General features: G+C 39.8%; 1 protein-coding gene across 1 annotated transcript; it reads right to left on the bottom strand.

Annotated features, from left to right (window-relative positions):
• Nucleotides 1–183: 183 nt before the first annotated feature.
• Nucleotides 184–13,345, bottom strand: LOC135484332 (uncharacterized). The gene is made up of 10 exons (XM_064765693.1): nt 13,230–13,345; nt 10,553–10,700; nt 10,224–10,314; nt 9,977–10,056; nt 9,679–9,755; nt 9,227–9,413; nt 8,697–8,993; nt 8,230–8,401; nt 7,848–8,024; nt 184–7,135 (listed from the first exon to the last, which is right to left on the bottom strand). The coding sequence occupies exons 2-10, from the start codon at nt 10,658–10,660 to the stop codon at nt 4,569–4,571; spliced, it is 3,756 nt and encodes a 1,251-aa protein (XP_064621763.1). The 5' UTR covers nt 10,661–10,700; nt 13,230–13,345; the 3' UTR covers nt 184–4,568.
• Nucleotides 13,346–14,566: the final 1,221 nt, after the last annotated feature.

The raw sequence follows: 14,566 nt of genomic DNA, 5'->3' as shown, positions 1-14,566 counted from the left end.
GACAATGATTAGCTTCATTTGATCAACAGCTGACCATCAGAATTCGATTGTGACATTGTCCCTTACTGTCATATCCAAACATCGGCCAAGACTATATTATTCAGTCCTGCAACTTTCACAACCTCACAAATCGGTTTCACACAACAAAATCAGTAATTTAAAGAAACACTTGATTCATCTTTATACCAAAATACATAAAATAATTTATTTCCATACACATACATACAGGTGTACAAAGTCTGTATATAAACATGTATATTTCCTAAAACAAATGATATGGTGAATTAGCTCAGATAGTAAGCGGGAATAATGATAGTTAACACAATGACAGGAGGTGATTTGAAAAGCTTTGCCCACCAAAACCGAGAAACAGGCTGCAGACAAGTAATTATCTTTTATTGCAGTCATACTCTGGTTACAGTGGTCTGCAATAAAATCAAACAAGTTTGGTGTTATCGCAGTGATGACCGTGTTTTGACAAAGATTTGCTGCATGTGCTAAATATCGCATGTTGCAGTGATAAAAATCATTCATTTGTGGTGAGCTTCACTGACAGCTGTTGTGATGTATACAGAATTCCTTCGCTTTCAAACTTCGAATTGCGAGCTTTCTGAAGGGGATTCCTCCTGTTGGAATATACTTCGTTGATACATGTACGCTGGTTGAGAGGTGCCTGTACTACAAAATATGCCTTAACCTGATAATATACTTGAAACCGAAAAATTTTCACGAGTGGTTTATTTTTGTGATTTTTGCAAACGCACTGCTATGCGCTAACTCATAAATGGCAAAAAGTTAACTTTCGGCAGCAAACTGAATATCTAGTCTTTCCCCAATTCAAAACAAGGAAATTCGCCAACTTTTAGTATCTTGAAAATTTCATGGTTCACAGTAGGTCTATGAGTAACAGACACCCCTCAATGGGCGGGATTATATTGAAACAGTATAATCTATTCTTACCCTGTCAGAAGGAAACATGTCAGTATCTGTAACAAGGTAAAATAAGATTTCATATATGATTTAAAACTACTCAAAATTAAATAATGTATAGTAGTAGATTTCACACAATATGTTGGGGCCTAAACAATGTTAGATATATGATATGCATAACTATACATTACAAGTCAGATCAAATGAATATAACATGTATAAAGTGGACAGGGGTTTCATTGACAAGAATTAATAGTGTAACCTCATCATGGAGGATGATGCTATACTTTTTGATGCAAGAGCACTCTTAGTCTTAACAGACAATGCATTCGTGTCAAGTCCTTGTAAAATAAAGATACAAACTTTTGTTGAAAACATAGCAATATTTTGGCATCAATTTACTAGTCCACATGCCAAGCATTACTTCAATTTTCATGTACAATAGGAATATTATGCAATAAATGAATTTGTGCGTTTAACTTTACAAAATATTTCTTCATTTCACAAAAGGTAGAATTGTGAAGAGTGAATCAAAGTACATAATTTTACATTTTCACACTATTTACATACCCTGGTATGCATCATAGACTTCTGTCATGAGACTTGCAGTTAAATATTCAGGGTAAGAATAATCTTACCAGCCCGTAATCGAAACCAGAAAAATGACGGTCAAGTTATGTTAATTTTTTTTCTCAATGAAATGTTTTCTCTTGAGACATGGCATTTTTAACACTATAAATCAAAGGACATGTAATTTCAGCAAAAGTAAGATTGACAGAATCAGAAGATTAAGATATCGCTGGAACCAGGACGGAGAAATCATTCCCACATCATGTGTGTGCTAAGCATTTTGAAATTTGCTCTTCAGGGACTCAGGCCACTCCTTTGCCATGTGCAGGACTCAAGAAATTTCCACTACCCAACCCACTGGTGACACATGCCCTTCTGACTTCTGTCAAAAAAGAACTTATTGGTGCCATCAGCCATGTTAGTTTAATGTCCAACACTAAAGGATTTTCAGGAAACAAATTTTTCATCATTTTTTCCCAATAACCTGGTAACCAACACTGACCAAATTTCTTCACCAGTTTTATAGTGGATGGATTTGCAGCAACTGTTAATACAGACACTAGATTATCCTTATCAAAGAAAATTTATAGAAATCGATAAGATATTTGAAAGACTACAAGATCACTTTGAGTAGTAACCCTACTAATGATAAGTTAGAAGTTAAAATGATGTGGATATTATGGTACATGTAATTAGTTTGATATGTTGGAATATGTCGAAAGCAAGGTGCATTTATAATATGCACAGATATACAAAGAAATAATGTACACTGCATGTCAAACTATACATGCGCTATTCAATCTACTACTGCTTTCTTACTTAGAATGATTAGAATATCTAATCAAATGTAATATGTAGTGAGAAGTGATATAAAATACACGTAAAACTGATCCAAACACAAAACAGATGTTGTTAAAAGATACATTTATTGACATATAAAAGTACTTTTAAAGGAGGAGTGTCTTTTGATTCACCCAAGAAGTAACAGTCCCACTGTCCTGAAACTTCATGAATATCAGAAGTGCCGACCCAGAATTATCTTGGGACACTACGTACTCCTTTAACAACTAGGCCCTATTTTAATTTGTGATAAACCACAGCATTATTGCTATTAACAGTCTGTAAATGCAATTTCTCTCCCAAAAATTAACACAGTCTGTCTGTTCCATAGTTTTCAGGGAAAAGTAATTCAAACCCTTTAGAAACAACATATGTGGTACTCTCTCCAGGTTGATTTGCAGCATCAATAGAAAACGGTCAAGTGAAATGCACATTATCAGTGCTAGCATGCATTTTCTCAAAACCACAGCATAATTCTTAGCATTTTTCATCTAAAAATCATAAGGCTATCTTTGAATGGAGCCAACTGATGCTGATATTCTTAAATTGCCTCAGAAACTGTCCTACTAACCAGGTCCACAGGCATTGCATTAGCTATATACATTAACATATCACAGAGTTCATCTTCTACACATACTAAAGTCTACTTCAACATGCTTGCACACCAAAAGCTGGTATGGTTGGATCCTGCCCTATTGCAAACCTGTTGCTTTGATTTCTCTCTATATACACAGAAAACATGCTAAAATGACAGTTATTATACAACAATGATGTGAAATGATACATGAGAAGGCCAAGCCTGTCCATAGAAGTACCTATATGAAAATAAAGGTCAAGCCGGAACATGACCTCAAAACCACTGGACAACTTGGTTTTGACAACTCACTGTCTATTCAAATTGAACATTTAAATGGGATTGAACGACCATGTCCATGACACTTTTACAGGACTATGAACTTGGCAAGCGTGACATTTTCATGCCATTAGTACAGCTAAACGTAGTAAAAAAGATTAAAAACAGATTACATTTCAGGATTAATCTCAAAAATAATTTTGGTAATTACTGTTAAAATCTTAAAATCTACTAACAATTCACATTTTCTCAATTTTTGATTTCTACTTCATGTATTAACATGGTCATATGCATCCACCCTACATCTGTAATTTACAGCACACGTACCTACACATACTGATATAATTCACCCACAAATATGTTACAGCAATGTGATCAGAGACATGAAGACAGTTGTACAGTATAAATCATTGTAACACTTTTTTGTCCCTCTAAAATATTCTTCAAGGAAACAATCGAGTTACGAAAATATCGAAATGGAATATTACGGTGGGAAAATCCTTGCCTTAAAGTTCCTTTTAAACAAGCACATCTCTTACATGTATTGGCCTCTCTTGGTCTTATAATACATTCTCACAAATCTGGAAATATTCTGAAGAGAAGATTACCCCCATGAGAATGAATACACGAAAAATAAGAAGAAAAGATATAGAGGGTTACTCAGAGTGCTTCACAAACTGATCCAGGTGCAAGAAACATTTTTGTAACTGATCTTCATTTTCAGCTGTATACCAATTGGCTGCAGCACCACTTCTGAAGTCAACAGGATAAAACACATGGCTGCAAAGACTAGTATCGGTACTAGTTCTATTTCCTGCCAACCACAACTGGAAATGCCACAGTCAAATCAGCAAAATAAATGAGGAGGACGGATATATAAGTGAAGAAAAACATGCTCTTCTCCAGTGTTAAAATTTTGCAATACATGTTCCCACTGACAAAAGTCAGACGAACATCTTCTGTTTCACTTCAAGCATTTTGATTTGAGTTGTTATTCTAACACAAATTGACAAAACAGTGCAAACAGTGTACCCGATTTCCCAAATATGCATTCTGAAAATCCACAGGCAACATAATACTTTCATGTATTACATACATAAAAATACAAAATGTACAGGCTCACTTTCTACATCAACACCTATTGGCTCACAGGTGTACGTGCACACAAGTACATAGTTTTTACTTTTAAAATGAATACTTGAAAATACTGCCAGCTTCAAATTGGCCGGATAAACATGATGTGTTAAACATGTTTTTAAGACAACAGATCTCAATTACAACATGCACCAGCGACTTTGAGACATCTGATCGCTTGATACTTGGTCAAAACCGAACTGACAAAATGAATTTTGTATAATGTGCTGTCGCAGAATCTTTATGATATCGTAATCAGCTGCCCATTCTGGCTCTGAACACCAACATGCTGCAGGAGGTCAGATTTGTCCGAACACAACGACACTCGGTTACCATCTTTCACTGCGAACGGGCCGGATATAACAGACGAGAGTGACACATCATCGGAACTCGTCTGTTGGATGGAGCTACTCATGGACAGCATAGTATCTTGAGAATAGTCAGTATCGACTGAACACAACGACGAATGACGTTGTTCTGGGACTTGATTTTTTGGATCCACCTTTTGCCGGAGTACAACTTCCTCTTCTTGTTGAAGTTCCTTCATTTCTTTTGGATGTTCGCGTACTGTATCCGTTCTAATGTCAAATAAGGTCCTATCATTACACAATGCTGTCATTAGAGGCAAAGATGACGTATCGGAGGACACACTACGCAGATTCTCCAGATCGGGATGGAGTTTCTCGTCACCAAATGAATATGCCTTAGTCACAGACGGTTTCTTACTCTTAATGGAGAGTTCTTCCGTACTTTTACTGAAGTTATTGGTCTGAATGTTAGGCAGAACACCGCTAATAAGATCACCAGCACTTAGACGTTTCTTCTTCTGGGCACTGATGTCCTTGAACATTTCCTCGTTAACGTAATGCCGAAGATAATCGGGCCGCGGCCTAATGACAGGCTGTGGGGGCTGCCTCATAACAGGCTGTGGGGCATGGACGCTGTCTTGTTGGAATGCATATGGTCCATTGAATTGATCATGAGTTACACCGACACCATCAAAGTTTTGTGCATTGTAATGATACTGTACGTTTATATCCTGTGGCATGTGGTGATTTTCAGAGTTCACAATGTATTGTTGTCCATGAACAGACGGCAGATTTTGCCCAGGCAGACCTGATATCATCTGCACCTGCTGACCTTGCAAAGTTTGCACCTGTTGGCCTTGATAATTCTGTATCTGCTGATCTTGAAAGATCTGCATTGGCCGTCCCTGATAAGTCTGCATCTGCGGACCCTGTAAATTCATCTGCTGACCTTGAAAAGTTGGCATCTGCTGACCTTGGAATGTCATCTGCTCACCTTGCAGAGCCATTGGGTCAGCTTGGAAAGTCTGCATGTGCTGACCTTGCAAAGTCTGCACCTGCTTTTGTTGCACTTGTAAAGGTTGCATCTGTTGTCTTTGTAGAGTCTGCATTGGCTGACTATGCACCATCTGCATTGGTTGTCCCTGCATCTGAGGTGATTGCCCATGGACTGCCTGCATAGGTTGCCCAGAAACAGCCTTCATGGTCTGCCCAGCAACCACCTGTGCCTGCATCGGCTGCCCAACAATAACTTGCCCCTGCATTGGCTGTCCAGGGCCAGCCTGCATTCTGTGGCCGGTAGACTGTGACACGGCAAGAGCAGAATGAACAGGCTCCGACTGAATTGTAAACGGTTGACCCACAAGTTGAGGAATCGTCCTTTCATTTGATTCATGAGGATGGGAAGGAGGCTTAGCTCCAATAGTCTGTGACACAGCCAGGGAAGAATGGATGCTATCGGATTGAATACTGAATGGTGTTCCAACAATTGATGCCCCTGCTTGGGCAACCTGCGGGACATTAAATTGAGTCACAGAATGCTCATCCACATTGTTCATCCCATTTTCCATGCAGACAGGAACATAGGAATACAAGTTGTTCGAACTGTCATTGAAATATCCCATGTTGTCATTATGGGTTGGGTTGTTGTAGTCCACAAACCCTTGAGAACCATGAAATAAACAGCTGTTTGATTCAAAGCGAGGTACATTCACTGTTGTCTGCAACAAACTGTCATAACTTCTGGCAGGCTGAGGTAGAGAATGCTGATGGGACAACTTTCGTGGAATCGTAGAACTTTCAAAACTAGGCTGGTGCCCAAGAGATTTTACTGATGTAGCTTGGCTCCCTGACGAGGCATGGGATAAGCTTGTTGAATGAACTGCAGCACTGCGGCTGTTAGTCCATATCACTTCACATGAAACACTTTTTGGTTCAACCACTTTATCACAACTTGCAATTTCCTGTTCAGACACCGGAACATTCATTCCTTCCCCAATCATGTCAAACATGTCTACCACATCATTGTAATTCCCCGTCAACACAGATGGCGCCTCCTGTACACCACCTACAGATTTAGCTGTAGCATGACGCACAGTTGAATTAGGAACCCCAAAGTCGTCGTCAAATCTCATTGAAGAGGCGGAGAGTATATCCATTGATGCTGGGGCAGAGTGAGCCTCTTTGTGGACAGTTTGCACCGGCGGGACAGGCTGCAGTTTAGGAATAGCCGAAGGAGCAAGGACGGGTGCAGTAGTAACTGTATCATCACTGGACGGTTCACGCGACTCCTGTTTACCACTGGGTTGCAACTCATCAAGCCCTCCTCCCTCCGTTCGATTACTTAGAAGCTCTCTGAAAGCACTTTCTGATAATGCGTAAGACTTTTTCTCCAGGCTTACAGAGCCCAGTTGTCGACTCAGGGAAGAAGTTCCACTGCTCTCGGAAAAACCAACAGCTGTCTCTGAAGGCGGATTCTTGATACTCAGGCCATCATCGCCATCTGCAAGATAGTAAACAAGGAAAACATTGACTTATCAGTTATATGAATGGTTAGGCTTATTATAGAAAAGATTCTGGAAACGGCTTTCGGGTAAAAAACACACAAAAAGGCACAGCATACAAGTCATCAATCCTACTACAAGCACAACTTTTCTTGAAAAGGTTGGAAAATAAAACCCCACATCCAACAAAAGCATTGATAAAAGCAGGCATGTCTAGGCAAAACATTGACAATGTTATGAAGCCAAGCAAAAATGAGAGAAAGGGATCGACACTAACAGAGAACTATTTCAAACCTCTTATCTGCAGCAGGAGAGAATAAAAGAGGAGAATCTCCTTGCTAAGCAGTGAAAGAGAAGGAGAGGGAAGACAAACATATGAATATTGGTGAAAATGAAACAGCCTGCCATCCCATGACTGATAGTGTCATTGTGCAATATGGTGATGAGCCCCTCCCCCTCCACCTATCATTGAATTGCTATCATCCATAAAAAGCACTCACAACAGCTGTATGAACACCCGATCAAATCACCAAAATAGGGTTTCAAGTTTAAGCTGCAGAAACCGATCTGGTATCTCACCCAAATGTTCATTGCGACAGAAAGAGTTTTGTCCTTTTTTGCTTCAATCCATTTCACAGATGCTCCAGCATTGACAAGTGCAAAGCCTCATTCAGTCACCTTATGTAAACGTTTCTGTTATCAAACACTTACTATCACTGTCTAGACTAGCCTGCATCTTTTCACTAGCGATGCCAGAAGTCGTGACCGAGCTTGTTTTGCTGATAAGTGAGATTCGTTTATCTCGGTCGGACGTTTTATCGTTCTGCTGCTCCAAAGCCAGGTCCATCTCATCGCTGTAGATATAAGACTCACGATAGTGTCTCCTCTCTGAAATGAAGGATGAATAATTCAATTCTACTGTTTTTGCTGCACTGAGTGTTTGTTGAGTGCCAGGACTATCTGATTCACGAAGAGTGCAATCTGACTATCAACTCTAAAATGGAAATTTGCACTTGGCTGCAGGGATTCGAACACATGACCTCCTGTTTCAGAGTCAACAACACAACCAGAACACATCAGATACTCATCTTACCTTCTTCCTCCTGTCTTTTGCTCTCACTGACGGTTGCCTGCAGTGCCATTTGTAAGGCATGTGTCTTCTGGCACAACCAAAGTAAGTGGCCGGAGTAATCATGACTAGTCGTGTAGTAAGTAAACTTGCGCCCATGAGGGGGATTCTCCATCTGAATCTCAAACTTCTTTTTCTGGAAACAAATTGCATGAATTAATACACTATAGCATGCATCCAGAATCAGTTAAAAGATCTAAATTCTGTCTTAGATATATCAAGTTCTGTCGGTATTGGTTGTCTCACAAAACACTGCTAGGGTTGAGCTGTCTTTTCGCCTGCCACCTCGGTTTTGGTCAAAATTTCAGCTCCACCATCACAATCTTTGGTGAGACAACCAATAGCAGTGAAAGAAAAATCTAATTCCAAAGGCGGGTACCTTTAAAACCACAATGCAATCACACTAGGCATATTCCTTACCAAATACTTACATTATATTGAAGTCTTCCAATGGCTCCCCATTCAAATACTGACAGTTCATTTTTGAAACTGCTTGGAACATCCTCATAAATCTCTAATCCAGTTGGACATATACTAATCCATAGCGATGGTTTTCGCTCACTCTTTTTCTTTTTCAACCGATATAACAGCATATTGTGTGACATTGGGGGTGCAGATGCTTCCTTGATAAAATTCAGCTCCGCCTGGACCTTTGAGACGCCACGTAAATCTTTGTGCATTAGGGACAAGTTTAGGATGATGTACTTTTCTCCTCTTTCGGCAATGACCTGAAATGAAGAAATGCATAGTGTTAACCCCTTTGTTTTTGCGGTCCTAGATGTTCCCAAAAACGTCAGTTTTTTCAACCAATTATTTCCATGAATGGGTGCATTTTCCAATGATACAACCAAAAAGTTTAAAATGTTTGCACTCCCTAAGTTTTAAAAAATAAAATTCAAAGAAGGGATTTATATTTCTTCCTCAAACCTTTCACATTAATGTTTTCAAATAACTATCTTACCCATGCTGGTAGATATTTCTTGGCCTGGAAATAATGTCCCGTGTGTTTTCCTGGCGTGTAGCTGCCGAGATTGGCCTGGAGAGCGTAGGCCGCCAGCTGGAAACATTTCTCGAGGGTTGTCGACTGGTTGTATGTCAGCACATTCTCTACAAGTTGCAGATAGTAGAGATGGCGGGTGACCTTCTCTCTGGAACAAGAACATGAAATCAAGCTGTGAATCGGTTTGTAATTGTATGTTCAACGGCAAAATTTCTGTTTAGTGTTGCATTCAACAATAGTGGGTACAAAATATATAGGTCAGGACCAATTTGGTGCTAAGTCAGGATCTTGAATGTTGGCACAATATCTTTATGTATCAACATGATACATGCAAAAGTAAATCACTGTCTGAGGAGAAGAGTATTGTCTCCACTACATGCTCGTTCAGAGTTTTAAAACCTTTTCAAGCATACCTCAAAAGCCTGAAGTAAATGAAGTACTGCACTCTGAGGTAGAGTTTAAGTAGAGGTCTGCCCACACCGTCACACCCCTGAAACAAAGAAAGAAAATTAATCACAGGGACAGCTACAATTTTGACCGAAGCAAGTGTTCTAGAATACTTCAAATGTCTTTGAAGGTTCACTTAGAATTTTTCAGCCATTACCAAGGCTTCATTAAAAGTCCTCAACACAATAACTGGCTTTATCATAATATATCTTAAGATGTTACTTAGTATGCCAGTGAGATAATTTGCTTGTTCAATATACTTACATCTCCTCTCTTGCCCTTCCATGCTTTTGGTGCATACTTGCTGATCTTGTTGACCAGGTCGAGGAACCAGAATTCACCATCTAAAAACAATTATATGATAATGTATTACAATGTACACAATAAACTTCCTTGACAAGGCCGACTGAGGGTTAGATTTAAATATAAGACTACTGATCAATTCAGCCTATGACAGGTAGAGAGCAGTGCACAAACACACAGAGATGTATGCATGTCCTTGTATACGTACCATTTCTGACAGCCAGTCCAAAGTACTGAGTCTCCCTTAGGCTCAAGTGTTGACAGACCTGGTCAAATAAATGCTGCACCTTAGCCTTGCTCTGAAAGAAAGAAAGGGAGTTTTGCTATTTCCATTCACAAAAAACAATATATGTCCTGGTACTGAGGTTGACAATAAAAGTCCCAAATATCGTACCGTAATTCAGCCAAAGAGTGGAATATGTCCTAGGGGTTTGTGTTCAAGGCCTAAGAAGCAAACATTCAAATGATTTACTCACTTAAGATGGGGAAATGTATGTAAAAAGTAATGACCGCGTGAATTGAATATTTTGTACTTACATCAGTGACTAGCTGTAGTTCTTCTCCAGACAAGAGAGTGACCGTGACCTTCTTATTGAGGATTGGACCAGACAGTGAAAGTCTTGATGTGCTGAGTGCCTTGTGCATTGTGGCGGCTCATTTTGGAAGAACATACTGCAACATATTACTGAAAGAGTGAATTGTACAAATTATTTGTGGAGTAAACAAATGGAAAATGCAAGACAGACAACACTACACTACACTACACAAAAATCCAGCATATAAGATTTGTAAGCTACACGTTGTTTCAATGAATTATGAACTTGTTAGTGTTGACAGTAATTCATACCGAACACCTGACAATGTGTACATGATCGAAAACATTTGAATAACAGTTTGCTGCACTTTTTTAAGGACGACTGACATGACTGTCAATGATAATAAATACATGTTTAATACCATGTTGAACATCTGACCTTATACAACAACATAACTCCTTCTGATTCATCTGTTTAATTGCATGAACATAAATCAAACATGTCGAGAAGCTTTAGAACATTTGTGGGATTGTTGAGCAAATACCTGTCCAATAACTGAGGAATGGACCATCATAACATTAGTGAGAAATATGTAGGATATTCCCAAATCATTGCATGTCAGCCATTCTGACAATCATTTGGGTCAATTAGGTTAGGCACTCAGACTATTTAAGTGTTATAATCAATTATGTGTCTTTTCTGTGTGGTGCCAACCCATCTTCAATCTTGTCAGATACACAAGTGAATAAGTAAAATAAACATTTTCACTCAAGACCTGAGTGATATTGGTCTGTGACTAAGTCAGGTTTGCTAACCCAGATGATTGAAAGACCCCTCAGGCAAAGGGTTTCACTGCAAGTGAGAAATGTGTTCTTCAAGGAGATGCATTTGGTCCCCTCTGACCAAAGAGGATTAAGAATAGCTCCCCCTGCTACATTTCCCTAAATGATGACCAAAATTAAAAACCTTCAGTCTAGTGCAATGGGGCAGACCAGCCCTCAGACAAATTCATTGTTTACAGAGGTGCCTCATAATTTACCCGTGAATATCACCTCAGGTGTCAAGAAGAGCTATTGCCACTTTTCTCTGATAAACTTTCTGACCTTACCACTACCATACAAGTTACCTAAATAAATCATTGTCCAAAAACATCTTTTGAGACCTACCTCAGGTGTCGAGAAGAGTCATTCAAATGGCTATTGCACTTTTCTCTGATAAACTTTCTAACCTTACAACTACCAGTTCACCTAAATCACTGTCCAAAAACATTGTTCGAGACCTACCGGGTATCATAATCATTGTGTAATCAATAGATTTGTGCACATTGGGTGCCTGAAGTGATCTAAGTGACTGGCACCAAGATGACCTAAATCGACTCTTGTCCCGTCAAATCAAGGTAGTCAAATGGTGGTAATTTACAGAATTAGAAGAAATGATCAATATTTGAAAACAATCGACACATCACATATCCTCTGCATTAATATCGTATTGACCTCCATCAACATGAAACACAATGATTAGATTTAAGACCTTTTAAATTACCAGGATTTTTCAAGAAAAATAAGAGCTGGGAAGAATAACCAGCATAACAAAGCACTTGTCATGAGAGAGCAGCCATCACTTTCTCTTCACAAGCTCGTTCAGGTCACCTAAGTGGACTTAGGCAATATTTTCTAAAAGTGTGCAGATCCTTCACATATTTGGAATTCAGTTTGTGACCTGGGCAGATTATGTTACAGTTAGAAATGGAATCTGCTTACCAATAGTACTGGTACTCATTAGTATTGTGGGTACAGGTTGAACAGCTTGTTGGCAATCTTAGTTGACCTGAATTCCTATGGATGACACTACACATCACGTGTGGTAAATCTGGGTAAACTAGATGTGAAATTAAAACTCAAAACCACAAATAGATTCATGAAGGCTAACAATGTTATTTGTCGAGAGTGATTGATAAATGTACCATACATTAAAGGTCAAAGTCACCAAGACAACTCCTTCAATTACCGAATTTTACTTTTTTTAACGTTTAGTTTACAGAGATACTAAGATAGATTATTATGTTGTTTATCCCTCCCTGCCTTCAATCCTTCAAGCCCACACATGAAATCACCCATTCCATGCTGTTTGAATTAACAATGTCCAGGCCTCGTAACCAATAGGCCTACATGTGATAAGCCGGCCAAGGCAAGGAGCCTTCAGTCCCCAATCCTCCTTGGTACCTACAGCCCCCAAACTGCCACAATACAATCTAGGCTACAACTTCCTGTGCCTGTGCCGTGGTACAGCCTTTTTCCACTGAGAGTGAGGCCCCGGCGCCCCTGGGACAGGTAGGTATACACCGTCTAGTCACTGTCATTAGTGTCAAGACCGACAGTACCGTCCGTGCTTACTGTGGTCTGTGCCATCTATGACTACAAGCTCAAGCCAGGGGGGTTACCCGAATTCCCTTCCTCATTGGGCCGAACTTCATTTACTCTCTCATCATGCTCATTCTCATTCTGCATGTACTGTTTCACCGTATTGCATGCATGTATACAGTGTACATACAACAATGCATGGTGCTAATGCGTTTTCGTTTCTTCTTGGAAAATGGAGATTGTCAATCAACAATTATAAGGCTTATAAAAGACAACACAGACAGAGAACTTAAATGATATGTAGCATGAAGCCCTTGCCTTTGATTCTTATTTTTGTCTGTAATCTCCAAAAGTTCAAATTCAACCCATTCTGGGCGAAAAATCGGTGTTTTAGAAGGAAAACTTTTTACATGACAACAAATGGCGGAGTTTCCTTCTACATGTACTAGATGGCGCTGCAGTGGGTTAGTTTGCATGGGTCTTCGGTCTATCAAAAACTTTCCTGGAACCCCTGCCGTTGGCCATCTATACTACGGTCTCACTCGCCGGGGCGGAGGCCAGGCCTACCTGCCTCCAACAATGACACGACGTCTCATTTACCATGGTGAACACTGAATTAGCTGAATTAGCCATGGCGAATCCCTGATCATTGAAATGCGGTCTGATTTTTTGTCTTGTCCCGACTAGATGTGACATGATCCAGGTTGTCTTTTCTCCAGGATTCTAGTTTTGTGTAGCTGTCCATCTGACTGAGGAGAGCAGGCGATCAAAGTCACCCTTAATTACATAAAGAGACTACTCTGGACCAGACATTTAGAACAGTTATACCAGGTTCTGGTCAGTTTAAACGAAAGTCCTTCCTCCCCAGCTCCCTGTTGTGTATACCAGGTTCTGGTCCATTCCCTCCCTGTAGCTCCCCTGTCGTGGGCCAACGGTACTACAAGAAACGAACAGACGACGTACCCATGGGAGGAATGCGGGCCGAATTTGGGTGGTATATAAACAACTTGACTGCATATATATATATAGTAAGATAAGCCGCATGATTAAACCAGGTTCATACTTGCTTATACACATGATGAATGACGGATCTGCGGTAGCTGGTTTGGGGTTCCAGCTGTAAATCGTCCCTCCCCCTAAAAACGGGCGATATTTTTGATTTTATTCAAAGTATAGTTCCAATTTCTTAGCTCAGGTGAAGGCACATGACAGTGACGACAACTTTGACGAATGTTTTATCATAATAGTTGAGTTACTGGCATCAGTATTAGTTTGCAGTCATTTCATCCATTATCATGCCATCCTGAGAAAATCAGGGGTTAATGTTCGCCGTGAACATTATCGCTCGCAGCTCGTTTGTAGCATGTCTTTCATAGCTACTAAGAGTAACCACTTTTTGATATACATGTATGAAGAAGTTAGGCAAGTGCCACAGCAACATGTATGGGATCAATGCCGAGGGATAGAAATGGTATTACATAAACCCTTGGGCTGTGCCTAGCCCAAAAGGTGATACAGTGAATCAGGGGGTACAGCTTGGAGAAATCATTTTGTCCGTGCCAGTGCTGCGCCTGGAAAAAACTGAGCAGGCTGAAAAACCCCACACGGATAAGATTTCACCATGGTGAGCATGGTTAACTCCCATTTACCATGGT

This window comes from Lineus longissimus, chromosome 3 (assembly GCF_910592395.1).
Source record: "Lineus longissimus chromosome 3, tnLinLong1.2, whole genome shotgun sequence".
In the NCBI taxonomy this organism is placed as follows: domain Eukaryota; kingdom Metazoa; phylum Nemertea; class Pilidiophora; order Heteronemertea; family Lineidae; genus Lineus; species Lineus longissimus.
This window is presented reverse-complemented; position numbering and strand designations above follow the sequence as displayed.

Excerpts from the sequence above, each read along its gene's own strand:
- LOC135484332 (XM_064765693.1), bottom strand. The coding sequence starts at position 10,660 with ATGCACAAGGCACTCAGCACATCAAGACTTTCACTGTCTGGTCCAATC. Across the intron at positions 10,315-10,552 it reads AACTACAGCTAGTCACTGAT|AGCAAGGCTAAGGTGCAGCA; the intron begins GTAAGTACAAAA and ends TCTTTCTTTCAG. Across the intron at positions 9,756-9,976 it reads GGAAGGGCAAGAGAGGAGAT|GGGTGTGACGGTGTGGGCAG; the intron begins GTAAGTATATTG and ends TCTTTGTTTCAG.